We start from the raw sequence: 13,266 nt of genomic DNA, 5'->3' as shown, positions 1-13,266 counted from the left end.
CACACTAACCTGCACCCCAGACCAAATCCGGACCATGGAGCATCTTGTGAGCTGGGTCCAGACTGCAAGGAAGCTCCTGGGCTGAAATCAGATTTGGTGGCAGTGGGGCAAGCAACATTGCAAGGGTTAATGAAGCAGTTATTTGCTCCCCTCCTGCTGCCAACAGACATGCCCATCAGGGCTCCATAAATGGGAATTTGGCAGCAGGCACTGCCCCACAAATTCCCAGCTCCTCATGGGCTGTATTTATGACAACCCTGTTTCAGCAGATCACCAAAAGTCTCACTTATTTCCCTGTAAATTTCCCTGACCTGATGAGGTACTGATCATTTCTTCAAGACCATTACTTCAATTTAAGGTCCTACTGCAAAGCAATGGAGAAAAAATAGCATTCCAGTGATACCATTTTAAATGACATAACCCTAGCAAGAACCTGTCAAGGCACCCATTCAGAGTTCGCAGATAATATACAGCAATTAGCACATGTACCCTGAGATGGATTGTCTGCAGCGCTCTGAAGCAGAAATGAACACATGCTGTGGACAAGGCTTATGCTGGCAATAAAACATTCCCCAAAAACCAGTGGCACGAGGAACACAATGATACCTGTAGGTAGTACTCGGGGCTCAATAAGCCACAGCTGGCTAATTTCAGGTTACCCTAGCTACACCTTGAGTGCTGAAGCAATGCTAGAAAAGGTTTTACACTAACATATGAAGAGCAAGATTAGCTTCCTGTATTGTGCGTGTGTCTGGGACGTCCATTACGGAGGCAGATCAGCAAGGATCGGTTTTTGTTTATTTGGGGGTAGCCCCCAGAAGGCCTAGGTATGGACCATGAATCTCACAGTGGGTGCATCTACATGTGCAGTCAATATGACATGATAAACTCCAGACCTGTTTGCAGCAGAGTTGACTGCTCCCAGGCGCAGCATCTGTATTTTGCCCGGGACAGAAGTAGTTTGAGATGGGGCAGACCAGCCCCGGGATGGCAGCAGGCTCAGGGGGTCAACCCCAGGCAGAGGAGCGGCTGGCTCGGGCACAAGAGTGCTGAAGTATGGAGCCATGAGGCGGCCAGCCCCTGTCACCATCTATACCTGCATTTCAGTGTAGTAAGTAACTATGCCATAGGATAGTACTGCCACTGACAGGGACAGTGTTAACTTATAGCGGAGTTAATTAATTACCTGCGTCCCAACACTGGTTCATGTGTACACAGTGACACTTTACTGCAGAGCTAATCAACTCCGCAGTACATGCACGTGTAGATGCATCCAGTGCCTAGTTCATGTTCAAAGGTCACTATGCAAAGACCCCCCCGCTCCAAAGATTATGCAGTTTAAATGGCTAGGGCTCTACTTCAGCATTTCCAGCTTCGCTGACTTTATTGAAGTCTTTGGATAGGGTTCTTTTACAGCTTTAACTTCTGGAGTCAAGTGGTTACAAAAGAAACTCAGGTTTCCTTTTAACAAAAAAACTTGCTAGCGCTGATGTTCACAGAGAAAAATCTGAAACTCCTGCAGGAAACACAAACTCCACTTCCATTCTTTGGAAACGTGATCTTTCACCCAATCCTGAACCTACTGGGTCCATTCAATGAGCTGAAATGCTGGAGGTTGACAATGCTCCTACTACATGACAGTATTTTTGTAAATGGATGAATCTAATCTTAGCTGAATTCTAGATGCACATTTTATTCTGCTTTAAACTGTATTTATTTTGCTTTAGATGTTTGGCATTTGGATTGCTGCACTTTTTCTGCTCGACACAGCCAAAGGTAAGACTAGATACAGATGAGGACTATCAAGTGACTGAATTCTTCTTGTCCAAGCCACAATACTTTTACATATATTTTAACAAAAATGTTACAATAATAGTTTGATTTGGAATGGTGGTTCTCCTTATGACCAATTTGTTCCTTAGTTTAATATCTTCACCATATTCACCCTTTTCTTTAAGAAAAGATTCAACAGGCCAAAGGAAAGGGAGAAAACCCTATATCTCTGTATGGAAGAGGAGTCTAATCCTTTAACAACTGTTTCCTGTTCAAAATAATAATTATTACTTGTTGTTTGTATTATGGTATCATCTTGGTGGTCCAAGCACGGACTAGGACTTCACTGTGCTGCACTAACACAGAACTAGATGGTCCCTGCTCCAAACTGCTTACTCTCTAGCTAGAAACAAGATTGAACAGGTGGCCTCCGATAGACATACCAAGCAGACACAAGAAAACAGTGAGATGAGACTGTTCGGCATGACAGCTAATGACTCTGACCCCTGCTATGCTTCTTTCACTTACTTTGCTATTTAATGTATAGCAACTTTAAGGGGTCAACAAAACGCGTAAGGCTGTATATACGAGCATGCAGGAAATATGTACATGCTTCTAGACAAATGCATGTTGCTCCTACACAAATGCATGTTGCTTCTGTACAAATGCACATTGATGAGGCAATGGAAGCCAGTGACTTTAATTATTTAGGCTGTAGCTTTTTCAGTAGGGGGTCCCAATATACAAACAAGGCACGCAGGTCTGATCTTTAATCAATAACGTGCCAAGAGCTACATAACAACAATGATAATATAATCTATGGGCATGATTCCCAAGTTCCTAAAGTGATTGGAAACTCTTAAGAAAAGCCCAGATCACTTGTAAGGTCTCAAACTTACAGTGCATCTGCAGGTCCATAATACCGTTTTGGTATTGCTCTTGCCAGTTGTACAGAGTGTGAAATAACCTGCATGGTTGTTGCTCCTACTAAAAAGTCATCATTTGCTCTCAAGCACCCGAGTATCTTTGTATTGTTTCTCTCCATTTGGAGCAGGAACTCCTCAGGGTGCAGATACAGCAGAAAGTGTTTGGGTAAATGACTTCTTAATGGCAACTCTCATAGATTGTCTCTCGTTATTGTATTTAAACAATAAACGTGACAAAATGACTAAGTTTTAGGCATGCACTGAGACTGTGTATTGCTTTGGACACTTCTGCTTCCCTTTAAGTCTTTTGGGTAATAGAGGAAGTTATTTAAGATGTGGGCTTGATAATCCATGGTATGTTGGCTGTCATGTGAAAAACTTCCCTGAACAAAGCGATCCAAAGGCGTTGCTTGTTTTGAGGCAGTTTAGTCAGGGCTGCATACATTTTCTTGAAGGGGTGCAATCTGCAAAAATTTGCACCCCTGAAAGAAAGTCTGGAAGTGGTTAAAAAATAAAAGCACCTTCCATCTTTTTGTAGTTACCAAGCAAGTTTAGCAATGGTATGAAGACCAGCTGTCCTGCCTCTGCCTTCGAACCGTGCCCTCCCCAGTAAGACTTTACACATGCAGGAGCTGTCATATGGAGCACAGAGTCCTGTTACTAGCCGCTTTCTCTGGGGAAGGTCCTAGAAACCCTGCTGCAACCAGTTACGGGATAGCCTGCCTCTACAGGAAAATTATTTCTGATGCTCCTTAGGTAGAGGTTGCATGAAAGTATCGCGTTCTTCTAACACCTTTTCTTAACTATTTAATGCTCATATAATGTTGGTTATTTATATCAATGATCTACTAATAATCTTGGCGGCTAAAAATATTTCCTCCTGTTGCAACTCCCTCCACTCTTAAAAAGCACAGGCCAATAGATCACTCAAGACATGGTATCTAGGGGTGTTATAAGCAGAGCTTCTCCAGGTTACAACCTTGAGCCATCTTCAGATCAACTGACAACAGCTGAAGGGACTATTTTTATATAACCAACTAACTTCTACCTCACAGCAACCAAATTCCCCCAGAAATTGCAGTCCAAGCAGCCCAGCCTCAAAACAAACCTTCAGCATATGAGCAAAACTGGCTAAAATGCAGGCTTGGTTAAATTAACTGGTTTAATTAAGTGGCAGACTTTGAGAAAACTTGTAAAGGTGCCAAAGCCTTCAATCTGCCCTTTTACAGAAATGGTTCAAAATCAGTGGCTTCCCTGCGTTTAGTAGAGAAAGCCCAGGAGAAAAACACAGCTATTCTTTTCAGGAGCAATTTGCTTAATTAGCAAAAAAGGCAGTTGAGTTTCTTTAGCCCACCATGCACGAAGCAAGTCCTCCATCCACCTCTGTGGCCCAAATGAACCTGTGCGAGTCTTGTGCTCAAGGATCTCTGCCCGATGGTACCCAGGGAGTGCTCAGGTTGGGATGGGAGGAGAGACAAGGTTAAAAGATCCTCTGTGATGTAGATGCTTTGGTCATTCCCATTTCCTCCAGGATATAGAGGACGTATGCTATAGTTTTGTTAGGTGCACCCTTGGAGTCTGGTTGAAGCCTTTGGGAACCTGACTTGTCCCCAGTGAAACTGTTTTGACCTCAACAGTGATGCTCAGAGGAAAACTAATCACCTCCCCAGAAAAGAATTCACTGCTTCAGGGATCTCAAAAATGGCAAAGAGAAGCAAATCCCTCCATCACTTCCTTTGAAAGTGGTGGTAGTCTCGGCTACAGAGCCAAACTGGAACCCATTTCTAATGCACCGAAATTTTGTGTGTCACAGGAAGAGACGTCTGTTATCAGAGGGTTGGCTGCTTCTCAAATAACCCACCATGGACTGGTACGCTGCAAAGACCACTGCTAGGCTTTCCCAGCTCTCCCGAACGAGTGAAAACCACGTTCCTCCTCTACACTAGAGACAACCCCAACAGATACCAGGTAAGAAGAGCCAGGTCTCGTTTAAAAATTGAAAACGCTAACTACTCTTTACTGAAAAAAAGATCTGTGTCCTTTTCCCCATGCTCTCCACCAGAACAGTCTCAGTTCGGCAGCATCCACCATCCCACTATTACCTGCTGATTTCTCCCTATTCCATTGCCTTTTTCCAGGCATTTAGTCCAATAAGCCACATCTATTTACACAGTATCCATTATAAGCCTCCAACAATGTCATTTTAGTGATTGAAGTCTGCTGAAGTATTCCAGACGCTTATAAGCGCCCCGTGTGCACTTTGCAATAAACAAAGGGTCAAACTCTTGCTTCAAGTTTGCTACCCAAAGGCCAAAGCCAGAAAAGGAGCTACAAGGAAAACCTGTTCTGCTGCCATTTGGGTTTGACAAGCCTCCAAAGACTTGGTCCTGCCTAGATCAAAAGGTTGGAGGACAACTTGAGGTCCCTTCCAGCTCAATATTCCCTCCCCCCCCTCCCCCCGGCCGTGAACACTGGCAGGAGGTGTAGGAAGTCTAGGAAGACTTTGCAGGGTAGACCTGAGGATCTGGGGTACAGCCTATACATTTAAGCAGTGAGACTCCTAAATCACATACTCCTGCTCTCAGAGGTCCTGCCTGCATGTTAATTTAAGTGAGGCAAAATGTAGTAATGGAGGGCAGGTAGAAAGGAGACAGATTAGAAGGGAAAATAAAAGAGAGGCTGTACAGTAGGGGAAGAAGAAGAGAAACAAGAGTACAAGGGATGGGGAAACAGGAGAGACTGAAAGAGGAGACGGACAAGGAAGACACAAGAGAGAAGGAAGGAGAATTAAAGAGCGTATGTACAAGAAAGGAGAGAGAAGCAGAGGAAAGGGTAGTGAAGGAGGGACAGATGGAAGGAAAGGAGAAGGAACAATTATTAACACACTTCAGAAAGGAGAGACTAAAAGAAAAATGACATTGAAAAGCACTGGAGAAAAGGCTATGGCAAGACACAGAGATATTGGGAGAGAGCCCTGAGAGAAGGGAAAGACAAAGCATGAAAGCAAGGGACACAATATGTTCTTTCTTTTATTCCTCAAGTTTAATGTAAAAGGATAAGGTATTCATTAAAACACACAAGATGCATACACTCATTATCACCCTGAAATCTACTGCCTTTGGAGCAATCCTCTGAATTTCCACGCAAGAAACCTCAGCCAGAGCAGTGCCAGGGGAGGCTAAGTGTGGAGAAAAAGGGTAGAGTTCAATGGGACTGCCCCGCTGGGACTTGGCCAAAGTGCCGTTAAACTCAGTGCTGGTAGTACCATCTACTTCCATAAGAGTTAGATCAGGGTAATGCTGCCCAGCCCACACCTCCTGCCAGTGTTCATGGCAGAGGGGAAAATACTGAGCTGGAAGGGGCTTCAAGGTGTCTTCCAACCTCTTGATCTAGGCAGGACCATTTTAGTCTAATGATCCCCGGACTTGCTGCATTAGCAGACAGAGGGAGACGATAAGCATTATTTATTCATAAAGCATAGAAAAACAGATGGAGACATGAACCTATCACTCTGGGGACCAGCCAGCCATCTGTGAAGTTTGTACAGTGTGGAGCAGACCTATTTTCATATCAGCTGAGTGCATAATTCACTTAACTACAACATAATGCCAGTCCCAATTTTGTGCCTGTTGGTTACTTTGCATAAAGGCATAAACTACTTTAAGTACATGGGAACTCGTGAGCCCATCATAATGTAAATGTACTCTGTTTAACTGCCAGATTGCTTAACCTGACTAGGAGCTACCATCTCTCTCAAGGCTTAAGTACCTTGAACTGAGTAGGCCCTGTGAATATCAAGGTTGTTATTAAGGGCATGAGGTACACTCAGACAAGGTAACAACATTGTATGAGGCACAAAACAAATGAATCCAGGTGGTTCTGTTAATTACTGGGTATCACAGCCATTGAGGCCCCAAAAGTTTATTTACCAGATTAGGTCCCATGTAGCCCGGGTACACCCAAGGGTGTGCCCTGATCCCAATCACAGGAGCGTGGTGAGAAGTGAGGGTGCTGTGGGAGGGATCACCATCACTGACACGTGGTTCCCTCCTTCCTCCATAGGGTTAGACTCTAGATAGGCTCTTAACTATTTACAATATTTTTTAACATATAATATACATAGATTTACAGAGTGGCCGTTAACCAACAACCAAGGTCAAACCCTAACTAACACTGTGGGCGGGGGAAATCGCTTCCAACCACAATCTCCAGGAAAACCCAATATATACACAATAAACCCACAGCTTCCCCACCCCACAGTGGGGAACCCATACTCAATTAAAGTGTTCACAAAGTTTAACAGGGGAAAAGTAATTTTACTCCTACAAAGGAACAGCCCTTCTTTCTTTAATGCATCAATGGACCCCTACCCAGTTAGGGGACCTAGCAATCAAAGAAACTAATAGGGTGCTTTTCAGAAATTACTCTGCCCAGTCATAACACTATTTACCCATCACAATAAAACAATTTCAGGAGTATCAAACACAATACAACATTTCAATTACAAAATAAAAGGCACAGACATAAACAAACAAACAATCTCAATAACATCTGTTCCTTAATATAGTGTCGGACCCATGGCAAGAGATGGTCTTTCTTTCAATGGGGTCCCTGGGGGTGGGGCAAGAGACTGCTCACCCCACCCTGTCTCTGGGGTTTGCCCACCTCAAACATTTTCCACTCTGGGACCCAAGGGCCCAGTAACTCCCGGTTAGCTGGGTGGCTAACCCGTGCAGCCTCTGCTGCTTCCTGGCTCCGCTTCCCTGCGCAGCGCGAGACCCACGTACGGGGAGCTGGGGCCCGAGCCGCTGCACTGTGGCTCCCAAGGCCCTTGCTCTGTGCGCCACCCCGCGCACCGAGTGACCTGCTGGCCACTAGGGCTTCAGGCTCGAGCCGCCACTTGCAGCTTCCCAGAGCCTGGGCTCCATGCTCTGAACCACACACCGTAACACCCGGCCACCCACCGGCGTTGCAGGCTCGAACCGCCACTAGCGGCTCCCAAAGCCTGGACTCCGTATGCCAAACCACGCACCATGATGGGCCCAAGCGGTCTCACACCACTCCCAGGGCCAGGGCTTTATGCACTGTCCCCGTGTGCCGTCAACAGCCCGAGTGGTCTCACACCACTCCCAAGTCTGCTCTTCCAGTAGTGGCTTCAGGAGCCTTGGGCCTATTGCCTGCTGGGGGAGAGCTCCCCAGCTTTTCTTGCCCCACATTTCTTCAGTCTCTCACCACATTGCCCCTCGTGCCAGGCACGCTGCTCTTTATAAGCTCTTCAGGGCAGTCTACAGTCAGGTCCATGGAGCTCCTCTCCCCCTCCCCTCAGGAAAGGGGCATGGCTCTACTCCTCTTGCTGCCTTCTGATTGGTGGATAGGCTCTACCAGTCAAGCAGCAGACTCTCAAGCCTGGGGCTCAACCCAAACTAGGAAAGGTAAGCCTGCTACACCTGCATAGCCTTTATCAGTCCTAAAAGGAACACTTATATAGGGTAGACTATATCTACATCCGACTTCTCAAAAGGATGGTGGTGTTCAGAGTAAGGGCACTGCCTTACACACTAGATGCATTTGCTAGACTAGAAACTACTTTGTGGCAGAAGGAAAACAACTTCCAAAGCAATCAAGTCCTGATTCAATTAGAAGGAAATTAGTAATAATAATACTAATAATAATAAAAAAAAAGAATGGTAAGCTGACAATGGTGAAAAAGTGATATTTTTTGCTTTTTTACTTAATACATAACAAGGTTACAGAGACTTTTTATTAAAGCAAGTTCTGATGCAACCAAAGACCTCTCTCAGCCTTTCACCGAAGACAAGGCATGAACTGAGGAACATTTTATCCCGATCACTTATTGGACTGTCTAAGATAATACATCTTAATTAAAACAAAAATCAAAGTTTGAAAGTAAACCAAAATTCAATTAATAATTTATTCACAAGTTAAGTTAAAAGACATGTTTCCCCTAGCAACAAATACACTTTTATCCATGGTCGCCAGCCTTATAATCCTGACATTTCTTCCCTGTAGCTCACAAAGTGTTTAATAATACAAAAAGAAAGAAGGGATGAAATTCTGTCCTGTTTTTTAAAGAAGTCAGAATTAGGGATTGAAAAAAGAAAAGAAAAGAAAAATAGGGACAAACATGCATGCAGCCTTCAGTCTCTATCCTGTAGGAGTTATGTTCAGTGTTCATTTGATGCATTTTAATACTACCAAGATTTTCTATGGCACTTTTCATGAGTACATCTTAGTACTACTGTAGCAGGGCAGTAAGGTGCCTGCTACTGATAATGGTAACATGGGCTTAGCTGCCACTCAATAGGGCAGCACAGGTGTGAGTTGCTAAAGCAACTGATTGTGTCAGCTGACCGGAAGGGGGCAGGGCCTGGCCTTTATAAACAGAGGATGCTGAGGCCAGAGCTCAGTTCCCCTCTGCCAGCCTAAGGAGTGAGAGCTCTGCTAGAGCGAGCAGGGCGGTGTTGTGCGCCACTGTGTGGATACAGGGTGGAGAGGAGGACCCTGACAGGGATGAGAGAAGGATAGCCAGGTTGGCTTAAGATTTACGTTGTAGCCGAGGGGCTTTGAGTTTCTGTTTTGGGTTGATAGTGGTAATTACAAACCGGAGGACCGGGCAAGGCTGTAGGGGTGGAGGAGGCCTCATTAGGAGCTGCCCAGTAAGGTGGGGGTGTTCCCAGCGCCGCAGGAGGCGCTGCGTTTTGGGGTGTCCCGACCCTGGCCCAGTGCGGGCAGCTTCGGGAAGAGCTCAGTGTTGTGCGTAGGCAGAAGCCCCAGTGGGGCATAGGCCCGAAGAGGTGGGTCCGGGGGCCAGGTAAGGCTAAAGCCGCCTGAGCCCCGAGCGTGGGCGAGGAGCGCGAGTACGGGCCCCGAGCGCGGGCGAGGACCATGGAGAGACAGGCCCCAGTGGGGCACTGTCGGTGAAGGGAAAAAGCCCCGGAAGCGGGTGAGCTGGTTGAGAAGCCCCAGTGAGGGTAAGTGCACAGTGAGCCCGGGAGAGGGCTTGTACGCAGTAAGCCCCAGGGCGGGCGAACAGATCGAGTAGACCCGAGGGGGGAGCGAGCACATCAGATAGAGACCCAGTATAGCAAGGCAGGTCCCGTGCCAAGGAGGGCAGGAAGGCAGCCTCCCATTAAATATTTACCAACAAGATGTGGCGGGCGAGACAGAGGGTGCATCTGAGACCCAGGCTTGGCACGGTAGGCAGGGACGCTAAGGGGAGTTCACGGCACCCCTAGGGACCGCCCTGCTGCAATTATGTTATAAAGGTCAATACCATCACCTTCATTTTATAAATGGGAAAACAAAGGAACAGAATGGAAATGATATGCCAAAGGTCACCCAGAGGGGCACTGGAAAAGGGACATAACCTAGACCCCCACTGAAGGAGAGGATTCAGATTTTTTTTTTCCCCCCCCAAATACAGGAAATTTCTGTTATAAAGCCCTCAACTATCAAAGCCTCAAATTTCAGAACCAACAGGACAACTCGTTTTCTTCTACATGGATATTCTATCGGAAATGACATCGTTTGGCTAATAGACATGTGCAAGGTAGAATATGAGTATTTTATTTCAATGTTACTCCACTCAGGTTTGAAATTTTAGCTTCCATTCCTTTTTTTAACAATTTACTACGTGATTTCCCACTAAATCATATGAATGAACTATCATCTCAGTTTTTAAACCCCTCATATGATTCTTTTTCATACCCAAGTTCTCAGAAATATCTTATGATTTACTGCAGAAAATGCTTGGCATTGGGGTAACTGAAAGTCAAATCCAGCCTTGTAGTTGGAACCCAGATAGCAATTCTTCTGAGAATATATCTGAAGAAAAAGCAACTCAGTCACATATGGTCTCCATCTTATTGTTTCTAAATAGAGGTCTGGCCCCTACCATTGCAATTGCTGAAAAAGGTCCACAAGTTGCACCATAGATTTCAACAGGACTAGTCACAGAAGAGAAGCAGTATTTCAGGTTAAGCATGAACTTCTTGCAAGAGCCGTGGCTAAGTTCATGGGTACAGGACACAAAATCCAGCACCATAATTGAAAGGATACTGTTTCCATAGCCAACTCCAATACATTACCAATTAAGTCCCAAGCTTTACCCTGGATTACTCTTAATTTATCCATTTCTTGCATTCTCTCGCTTACACATACACCAGTTGATGTTGCAAGTGGAAGATGTGAACTGCATTGTCGTAGACTGGAGGGGTGGCGCAGATGTCATATACACGGAAGCAGTCAGCAATGTTCGAATCGTGGGGGCAGAACTGAACTATTTAATGGACCTTCTGGAGGTAAAGATATCTTATTTACCCACCATTCCATGCTACGTGTAGATGCATAACCACATCTCATGGTCTGTGTAGGGGAGGTTTCATCTTATATTCTTTACAGCCTCTAAAGTTTCTCACAATAGATCTAAAAAAATACCAAGGGCATGCTTAGATCTGACTTGGCATAGACAGAAAGCAGAGTTGCTGATAACCTTAGGCAAGAGAACCATGTTTACAGCCTCCACGCCTGCAACTACATGCTTTACCATAAATCACGACATGCCGATGAAACTTAACCACGTGTCTAACGCTTGCAGGATCTGTGCCACAACCATGAAACGCGTTGGACAGATCCTACAAACGACTTCTGAATTACCCAAATATGCCACAAGGTGGTAGTGTCTCCTTAGAAAAGGAAGTCGACCGGCCCATCGTTGGGTAGAGGTGTGCTCAAACGTTCTTGCCTTAACTGCTCTGTATTTCATGTTGGTGCAAGTATGAACTGAGGGCTGGTGGAAGGGCATGGGCTGACTCCCCCAAAGAAGAAAATCTAATTCATCCTCAGCACGAATGCAGCATAGACAGCAATCCAAACGCCCCCACCAGGGCTCACTCGAGGGAAGGGGATGGGTGTCAGGAGTACTGCAGAGCGCATGAGACATAGGAAAGTCCATTTGCTGTCTCTGTACCAATTCCAGGAGTGAGGACCAGGCTTGCCGGTGCAGAGAAAGTAAATGTTGTACAGAGGCATGAAGCAGCAGAGGCTTTTGGGAGGGGCGCAGAATTTGTGGTCATGGCCTAGTATGCACTGGAAGTAAATTGAACATAACCAGTGTTGTCAACTCTCATGATTTGACATGATCTGTTCTTAAAGTCTATGCTTCAGGAATATGAAAAACTTATGTATGTATATAAATACATGTAAAAGAGCGAGCTAAGTTTTTTCACGTTCCCAAAGCGTAGACTTTAAGAACGATGCCAAAAATCATGAGAGTTGGCAATACTGCATAACTGCCATGAGCAAGGAAGGCATTCGTCATCTCAGAACTGCTGCAGGCTCAAGGCCGCTGCATGAGATCTACATCTCCACTTTAGATATCCCATATATTTTTCCATATATTTGTGGGGTGCCTCTGCTGCACAAAGCATCAGATACACCTGCAGGGAACGGGGTCTGCAGATAGCTCCCAACAACCCCCGCTCCCCTTGCTCAGTAATTATCACACAGTCACCCCCTCCACACACACACACACACACACACACACACACACACTCTTTCCTCCCTCTCATTTTCCTATGTTTCAGAGAGATTACGGATACATGCCTGCCAACATCCACATTATTGGTCACAGTCTTGGAGCACATGCTGCAGGTGAAGCAGGAAGAAGGAAGAGAGGCATTGCTCGAATAACAGGTACCAGAGACTATTCCATCTTGTGAGACTAAAGAGAGGATAACGTAACCAAGGACAAGTACCCCCTGCTTTCTGGTGCATCCAGAGCACACACTGTACTCGACAAGTACCACCAGAAGCAATGGGTCTATGTAAAATTGGGTCTTGCCTTTTCACAAACCCTTCATCACATGCCACAACATTGTCTTCAGTTCCCCATATCCATATGTGGCTTCAGTTGTCAGTAGGAAGACCGAATTGCAGCAGAGGTTGAACTTCTCAGCTGTTCCTCACCCTCTCTGAGCTCTGCCGTGTTTCTAGTCCTGCACTGTGGAAGCCAGGCAAGCCTAAGACAAAGGCAGGAAAAGCACAGCCACTTTGCACAGGGCTCCATGACTCCTCTGTCTGCTGAAAAATATTAGTTAATGGTAGCTGAATAAGTTAGGGACCGTTACTCGTCTTGGGGCTGCAGACTTTTAAAACATTCAGGATTCATTATTTTATTTACTCTTAACAGTCCAGTTCAACAGTTTGTTTCAACACTTCAAGTTGTGACCTTTGAGAATAAAGCTATAGTAATTCCCAATAGGACATTATGCTCAATTCTAACTGGTGCAGGAACAGCGCTGTAACTAAATCATGTCTGTGCGCAATAAAAAAAATCACGTGGTTCATTTATAGAGAGCTAGGATTAAAACTCCCGCACTTCACCTTAAAAAAAAAAAAAAAAAAAAAATAATGATACAAAAAATCAATTATTTTAAATCAAGTTTTTGGTTTGGTGCAGGAACAGCGCTGTAACTAAATCATGTCTGTGCGCAATAAAAAAAATCACGTGGTTCATTTATAGAGAGCTAGGATTAAAACTCCCGCA

General features: G+C 45.2%; 1 protein-coding gene across 1 annotated transcript in view; it reads left to right on the top strand.

Moving 5' to 3' along the window:
- Window positions 1-1,727: 1,727 nt before the first annotated feature.
- Window positions 1,728-13,266, top strand: part of LOC109323808 (pancreatic lipase-related protein 2-like) — a 13,006-nt gene continuing 1,467 nt past the window's right edge. The window contains exons 1-5 of the mRNA XM_019555472.1: window positions 1,728-1,776; window positions 4,513-4,667; window positions 10,144-10,269; window positions 10,886-11,020; window positions 12,305-12,413. Coding sequence (XP_019411017.1) covers window positions 1,728-1,776; window positions 4,513-4,667; window positions 10,144-10,269; window positions 10,886-11,020; window positions 12,305-12,413 — 574 coding nt within the window. The remainder of the gene's footprint in view (window positions 1,777-4,512; window positions 4,668-10,143; window positions 10,270-10,885; window positions 11,021-12,304; window positions 12,414-13,266) is intronic.

This window comes from Crocodylus porosus, unplaced genomic scaffold, assembly GCF_001723895.1.
Source record: "Crocodylus porosus isolate Cpor-Errol unplaced genomic scaffold, CroPor_comp1, whole genome shotgun sequence".
In the NCBI taxonomy this organism is placed as follows: Eukaryota; Metazoa; Chordata; order Crocodylia; family Crocodylidae; genus Crocodylus; species Crocodylus porosus.
The sequence above is the reverse complement of the archived record's forward strand: the minus strand, read 5'-3'. Positions and strand labels throughout refer to the sequence as shown.